Below are 7,923 nucleotides of genomic sequence, written 5' to 3' on the forward strand. Positions count from 1 at the left end.
CCCCCCCCCCCCCGTGCTGGTCATTTCTACACGTGTATGTTTCTGGCCAAGGGCTCTGTTGGCGCTGGTGGAAGTATTGATTAATGTTCCTCTCTCCATTACTAGGCTGTCTGCAGAGGAGCTGCTGTCCCGCTCTGAGCTGGATTCAGATGGAGACGGTTCCCTGTCAGACCAGGAAGCCCAGGTATAGATGGCCTCATTGGTTTCTATCTCCCCATGTTTCTTCTCTTCCCATACACCTTACGATACGCAATCGACTTTTCCTACGACAATCGCAAGATGTATGGGGAGTGCGCAACCGCCAGTACTGTACAATCGTACGACTTTTGTCTTTCCTGCATGTTAGAAAACTTTGGTCGATCATACAATTGTTTGCAAGGTTGGTGGCGTTTCCGTACGTCAAAAGTCGTACGATTAACACTGCACACGCGCAAACGAAAATACCCGCGGTCGTTTACCGCAAATTCGTCCAGGTATTTTTTTTTGACTACCGCTGATTGAACCTTGCGATAATCGGGGCAGGATGGGGCCTCCGTACGAAAATCGCACAACGGTTCGATCATCGCACGAAAAGTTTAGTCCGATGATCGCAAGGTGTATGGGCACCATAGGGGTCTGGAGGCCAGCTTCTGAGTCTCTCAGGGCTCGCATATGTCACCTCTTATCCTCCTGAGGCCTGCTAATAGGCATATGTGCTTCTATACGTGTCAATGTTTTATACAAAGTGTGTTACACGCTGTGTGTGTGTTACACGCTGATACCGGATGTCCCATTAAGGAAGCCAGGTGGCGTGTAATGACTCGCTTCCCGATTAGCAGGGAAGCCGTCTCCATTCTCCCTCGTCACTTGGAGTTGGGGGATCACAGAGCTGGCTTTCTGGCCAATCAGGAAGCTGGCCGCCCTGTAATGACGCGTTGCCCGCCTTCTTGATTGGTCGAGAAGCTGCCCAACACATTACACGACGCCTGGCTTCCTGATTGGCTGGGAAGTCGGCTCCTTTATTCATCAGGTAATGAGGGATCATGAAGCCGGCTTTCTGGCCAATCGGAAAGCCGGGGGGTGTGTAATGACTCGCTGTCCGGCTTCCTGATACCGGAAGTATGGGGCTAGGCATCGGAGCATTTGGGAGAATGAGTACTCGCCCAAATACTCGGCATCGGCACAGATACTAGTATCGGTGCATCCCTAATACAAACCCATCAATACCATAAAGGAACTGAACATGCTATAGCACTCCATGCTATATATTTACAAAACGCTAAGAAATGACGCAAAATCTCAATTCAATCCTTTCCACCGCGTACACTTCGAATTATCCTCGCCACATAACAGTCTTAAAAAAGAAATGCGTCACCGCTGAAGTGAAACTGCCACCGGCTGGAGCACAATATCCAATAGAGCACCGTGAATGCAGAACTGCTCACCCTATACCTGTGGCCCTCACTAAAATACTTTAGCGTGGTCACAATCGCGTTCCCTTTTTATAGGGTTGGAGTTCTCCTCCATTGAAGAAGTCTTGTCGCCTGACCAGCCCGGTATTCAGCACCGCTCACATATAGATAAAGACAACGTACATAGCAACATTCCCCTTCGCTGTGCCCCTCCAATTTGTGGTCCCGCACGGTGTACTGCCGCGTGCCATTGTTTGACTCTCTCTGCCTGACATTAACACAATGATGTGCAGTAACTTATATCAACCAATCGGAATTGAGTCGGATAGGCAGATAATTCTAACTTATTTTGTCTCGTTCTCAGGATCTCCTAGCAGGTTTGCAGTCAGTTGATGTCTCCACCTTCCAGGAGTCTGTCTGGCCCAAGATTAAGGAAAAATACAAATCTAAGGTGAGTGATGGGATATGAAGTTTTATGTCCGAAGCCCCTGAAGGCACTTTTTTCATTGGAGGGTTGATGAAGTGGGATGGGATACAATTGGCTGGTCCCTGTAGATACAATTGTCTCAATCTGAACAGTCGAGCTGAATGGTATCATCAACCAGAGATGCTGATTGGCTGACGTTAAAGGCTCTTCAGAAGGAAATATCATTGTCATTGTAGGTCACATGTCCAACCTCTGAAGGGTTAACTCAAAATATTAAACACACAGAATCAGCATTGACTATAAATCTCTCTAAGTGACAGAAAACCTCAAAATGAGTTCTCGCCATTCTTTTCCTGAATGTTCATTGGGTGGGCGCAGCAGACCTCCAGTCCAGGAGAATTTTACACATGTGTCTGACTTCATGTCCTGAGAAAACAATGTTCTCACACTTCAGGGGTGGGGCATCATCATCATCATCAGGGGGTTCTTGGAACAAAGCCCTTTCATCATCTCCTATAGAAGAGAAAACTCCCTCATCCAGAAATGCCTCCTGGGAAGGACGAGGATGATGGGTAGCTGCCCAGACTCTCACCCACAAATGCCTCCTGAGAAGGACGAGGATGATGGGTAGCTGCCCAGACTCCTCCACAAATGCCTCCTGAGAAGGACGAGGATGATGAGTAGGTTCCCAGACTCTCATGCCTCCTGAGAAGGAAGAGGATGATGGGTAGGTGCCCAGACTCTCATGCCTCCTGAGAAGGACGAGGATGATGGGTAGGTGCCCAGACTCTCATGCCTCCTGAGAAGGACGAGGATGATGGGTAGGTGCCCAGACTCTCATGCCTCCTGAGAAGGACGAGGATGATGGGTAGGTGCCCAGACTCTCATGCCTCCTAAGAAGGACGACGATGATGGGTAGGTGCCCAGACTCTCATGCCTCCTAAGAAGGACGAGGATGATGGGTAGCTGCCCAGACTCTCGCCCACAAATGCCTCCTGAAAAGGACGAGGATGATGGGTAGCTGCCCAGACTCTCATCCACAAATGTCTCCTGAGAAGGACGAGGATGATGAGTAGGTGCCCAGACTCTCATGCCTCCTGAGAAGGATGAGGATGATGGGTAGCTGCCCAGACTCTCGCCCACAAATGCCTCCTGAAAAGGACGAGGATGATGGGTAGCTGCCCAGACTCTCATCCACAAATGTCTCCTGAGAAGGACGAGGATGATGGGTAGGTGCCCAGACTCTCATGCCTCCTGAAGAGGGCGCGAATGAAGACGTTACCCAGAAAAATGAAAGATCATTGTTCATCAGTTACTTGTCTGCGGCTCGTGTTTCCTCATTGAAGGCGCTCACCTCTGACCTTTTAGACATCTTTGTTACAGAGTGAAACCCCTTCACCACCTCCTATTGAAGAAGGAGCCGACTCTCATCCAGAAATCCAACCTGAGGAGGACGGGGATGGTGATGGCGAGGAGGGAGGAGATGACGATGATGACGAAGAGGAGCATTTGGATGAAGAGCATAGGGTAGGTTTAATCTTCTGACCCGGATGGATTGAACTTGCGTGGCTGGAGTGATTGCAGTCATAACTTTTTGTTTTTCTTTCCTCTCTCCAGCCCGATATTTTTATATAGTTTAACCTTGTGACCACATCTGATGGTAACGGCTTGTTCACAGTGCGGTCACCTATATCCCCACTTAGGTCACAGACATTGTACTAACAGACCCCATTTTCATACTCTGACCTCCACTATCCTGTTACAGCTTTGCATTTGTTGGATGGATACAGACGTGAAATAAAGCTTGATTGCATGTTATTGGCACCACAGACACTCGGTCCCGAGACCCTCCATGTGGAGGAGACATTTGCGGCTCGCTGTAATGTATTGGACAATATAACTAACCACGATGGTTCCTTTTCTGCCAACGGGTCTTATTTTCCTGTCTGGCATCTGAGTGTCAGGACTTAGAGCCACAGCTAGGAGTATGGAAATATTGATATGCTGGTGTAGAAATAATTCTGTCTTCATTGCAGGCTCCGCCCAGTAAATCTCAGGGGGAGGAGTCTGAGATGCCGCCATACGATGACGCAACCCAGCAACTTATAGATGGTGAGCATTGATTTGATTATTTCTTGCGTATGATCTCTGTCCCCACGTCTCCAATTCCTAATAATTCTCCATGTTCTGTTTCTCACAGCCGCCCAGATAGTCCGCAATGAGTTCGAGGAAGCTTCCAAATCTTTACGGGAAATTGAAGATACAATCAGGTGAATTCTAACTTTTCTCTCTTCTATGATCGCTAATGCCCGGCCCCTGAGTGTCTTATTACCCCCGTGACCCTGCCCCTGAGTGTCTTATTACCCCCGTGATCCTGCCCCTGAGTGTCTTATTACCCCTGTGACCCTGCCCCTGAGTGTCTTATTACCCCTGTAACATCATATTACAGTAACCCGGCTCCTGAGTGTCTTATTACCCCTGTAACATCATATTACAGTAACCCGGCTCCCGAGTGTCTTATTACCCCTGTAACATCCTATTACAGTAACCCGGCTCCTGAGTGTCTTATCACCCCTGTAACATCATATTACAGTAACCCGGCTCCTGAGGGTCTTATTACCCCTGTAACATCTTATTACAGTAACCCGGCTCCTGAGTGTCTTATTACCCCTGCAACATCATATTACAGTAACCCGGCTCCTGAGTGTCTTATTACCCCTGTAACATCCTATTACAGTAACCCGGCTCCTGAGTGTCTTATTACCCCTGTAACATCTTATTACAGTAACCCGGCTCCTGAGTGTCTTATTACCCCTGTAACATCTTATTACAGTAACCTGGCTCCTGAGGGTCTTATTACCCCTGTAACATCATATTACAGTAACCCGGCTCCTGAGTGTCTTATTACCCCTGTAACATCATATTACAGTAACCCGGCTCCTGAGTGTCTTGTTACCCCTGTAACATTTTAGTATAGTCCTCGATCTCCTGGAAGGCTGATTAGGAACATTCTATTGTGTTTGAATAACTGGAGGAGGGCACACTGGTAATCCATTTGATCTGTTATTTGTATGCAGGAATCTGGAGAAGGAGATTTCGCTGGACTTTGGATCACAGGGAGAATTTTCCTACCTGTATGGACAATGTTATGATCTTACAACCAGCGAGTGAGTAGATTTTGGGTGCCTATGGAGTTTCTGGTGCCGCTAATATATGCATATATACTGGTTCATGAGGTCGTAGCTCATGTTCAGGATTATCATGTAAGTGTCATGTATGTGTGTTAGATTATAAAGATGAGATGTATGGATATCGCTGTGCAGCTTTGTGTGTATTCCATGTTCATGTTGTGCTTCTTCTTAGGTATACGTATCGCCTCTGCCCGTTTAATCGTGTCACACAGAAGCCGAAGGTTGGAGGGTCGGAGACTAATTTGGGGTGAGCTCCTCCCAGCTATTTGGTTGTCTCTGGTAGCTTTCTATTCATGTTTAATCCGAAACCATGTAAGTTATTAGAATCCATCTTCATAAATCCTCATTCCTTTATCTCTGTGGCTCTATAAGCTGAAATGTTGGCGCTTACTACTATATAAAGGCGGCAAATAACCTCTCGGCTCCCTCTAGATAAGACGAGACTCTAACTCGTTGTCTGACCTCTCATTCACAGCGTCTGGAGCGCCTGGGCCGGACCAGAAAATGACAAGTTTAGTGCCATGAAGTACGACCAGGGCACAGGCTGTTGGCAAGGTCCCAACCGCTCCACACTGGTGAGTGTCATTAGGGATGATTGATGGGGCCAGCGTGTTGGATTTCTGGACAATTGCATATAGTTTATTACTGCTTGCTGTGACTAATGTGCAGCGTTCTAGGGATCATGAGACGCACAGAGGGGCACATACACAATGCTTTCCACCATTGCGCTGCACAGTCACATAGCAGCATTGTGTCACTGTATTCATAGTTATTCGGCAGCATTGCAGTCACCCAAAAAGTACAGCCATCTTGCCGTATCGTAGTCCACACAAGTATTGCCATGTGGCAGCATTGTAGTCAGTATCCTCAGGAACATGTGATAACGTGTCCCTCCCATGACGTGACACCATAGCCCCCCTGTCATAGAGATGTTTTATGAAGCTGAGACATGTAAGATCTTTCTTTTTCTTCCTCCTGCAGGTGAAATTATACTGTGGTAAAGAAACAGTTGTCACCTCCACGTCTGAGCCAAGTCGCTGTGAATACCTCATGGAATTTTACACTCCGGCCGTCTGTCAGCAGCCCCCTGAGATCCCCCAACAAGAGGAACATGATGAGCTGTGACCGCCATCAGCCCCACAGGTGCCAATCTAAGCTGAAAAGGACCTTTTCACAACTTTGACAAGAGTAAGCACCGTAGGATCATACTGCTGCCTACAGGAGGCAGTATAACCCAACATTCTATGAATTCCTGTGCCCCTCAATGGACTCCTAAGAAAAGAATTTTATGGCGAGTACAAAAATCCCATTTCTTTCCTGTCCGCTGAGGGACTGTTGGGTTATACGGCCTCCCGTAGGCAGCTCTATGACCCTATTTTGCTTGATATAGTCAGAGCTTTGTCACTCCATGGAGAATAGAGAAAAGGATTGTATGGCGAGTACAAAAATCCTAGAAATGTTACATGTTTTCCCGCCCACCTTCCCAGACTTTACCTACTCTGCTCTTCTTTATTCCCCTGCTGCTGGGTTAATATTGTGACGTATTCTTCTCCCACATGACGGTGATGGTGATTGGCTGCCCAGGCGTCCAGCACTGTGATGGGGCAATGAGTGAATTTACGGATTGGGACTTGGAGCTTACACGGGGATTCTCTGCGTTCTCCGGTGAATGAGTCTGAGGGAGCAAAAGAAAGCCGAGGATGTCCGCCTTTGCCATGCTCCATAATGACTCAGTCATTAAAAACCATGCACTCCCTGTGTGACCGATATTTCATATCGACGTGCTAATGACATTTTGAAATTCATTCTTTGTCTCTCACTACAGATGGAGGACCATCATCCCTGAGATTCATTATGGTTCTCGGGAACCATGAGCGCTGTGACCAGTCAGATGAAGCCCCGTGATATCCTTCTCTTGTGATCTGATTCCCCCGTCCCCCTCACCTTCCTGATCACTGCAGTAAAATCCGCCGGCATCCATCAGACACATTCCATGCACCCATCATTGCTGCTCCCCACACCGCCGCGTTGTACATAGTCCGGATTCCGTGCGTGTGATGATTCTTTTTATTAAAGATGACACTTTCCCCTCCAATGGCTGCTGGAGCTTTATGTTCTTGGGTAACAAAATGTATTTCTTCTAGACCACAGAAGACCTGCTGAGTGTCTGATGATTGGTTATTGTTGTAGAATTCGGCTTTTGAAGTCAATTGGGCAGAAAATACATGAGCTGAGATTGCTGGGAGTGAAAGCTGCATGTGAGATGACCAGCAGATCCAGGGAGAGAGGCAGCTTAACTGTTTGGTTCCTCCCCAGCCTTGCTATTGATCTGTTATTGGGCGGGGGGGGGAATAAAGTCCATGTTTCCTAGAACAAGTTTGCCTTTCTTCACTACCGATATCTCCGACCCTGCCGATTTTAATGGTTGCTGCATCTGCAGCTTTCACAGTTACCGGCTTTACCTTTAAAGGAGAACTATGAGATGAGTGATTTCCACTCACCTCATAGTTCTAGCCGACCTGTGACAATGAGACTATCACAGGTCGGCTCAGTAGATCGGGAGGTGAGCGAACACATACTGGAGTTCGCTCCCCTCTCGATCCTGTCACAGCTCTCTGCCGTGACAGGGGAGGGGCTGGATTCCCCTCTCCCCGCTCCGATCCGCCAGCGCTGACTGGCGGAACGGACGGGGGAGGGGGCGGGTACAGCTGGCTCTGCTTCTAGATAGGCAGAGCCAGCTGTCACTCACTCAGCTGGGCGGATCCCGACGTCCAGATCGGGATCCGCTCCGGGTATACTGAGCTTAGGGTAACGGGAGGACGCTAGTTTGTGTCCTCCCGTTACCCTAAGGAGAACTATGGGGAAAAACACTGACCCCATAGTTCTCCTTTTAAGCTCAGTATAAAGTGCAGAT

At 48.1% G+C, this 7,923-nt stretch overlaps 1 protein-coding gene across 1 annotated transcript in view; it reads left to right on the forward strand.

The window, feature by feature from the left end:
* The window catches only part of PRKCSH (protein kinase C substrate 80K-H), an 18,477-nt gene extending 12,338 nt beyond the window's left edge, over positions 1 to 6,139 (forward strand). Inside the window, exons 8-16 of the mRNA XM_018573638.1 lie at positions 106 to 184; positions 1,756 to 1,842; positions 3,202 to 3,345; positions 3,855 to 3,930; positions 4,019 to 4,088; positions 4,896 to 4,985; positions 5,182 to 5,256; positions 5,485 to 5,584; positions 5,991 to 6,139. Coding sequence (XP_018429140.1) covers positions 106 to 184; positions 1,756 to 1,842; positions 3,202 to 3,345; positions 3,855 to 3,930; positions 4,019 to 4,088; positions 4,896 to 4,985; positions 5,182 to 5,256; positions 5,485 to 5,584; positions 5,991 to 6,134 — 865 coding nt within the window. The 3' untranslated portion in view covers positions 6,135 to 6,139. The remainder of the gene's footprint in view (positions 1 to 105; positions 185 to 1,755; positions 1,843 to 3,201; positions 3,346 to 3,854; positions 3,931 to 4,018; positions 4,089 to 4,895; positions 4,986 to 5,181; positions 5,257 to 5,484; positions 5,585 to 5,990) is intronic.
* The last annotated feature ends 1,784 nt before the right edge of the window (positions 6,140 to 7,923 follow it).

Source organism: Nanorana parkeri, unplaced genomic scaffold, assembly GCF_000935625.1.
Source record: "Nanorana parkeri isolate BGI_ZX_2015 unplaced genomic scaffold, ASM93562v1 scaffold2467, whole genome shotgun sequence".
NCBI classification, from domain to species: domain Eukaryota; kingdom Metazoa; phylum Chordata; class Amphibia; order Anura; family Dicroglossidae; genus Nanorana; species Nanorana parkeri.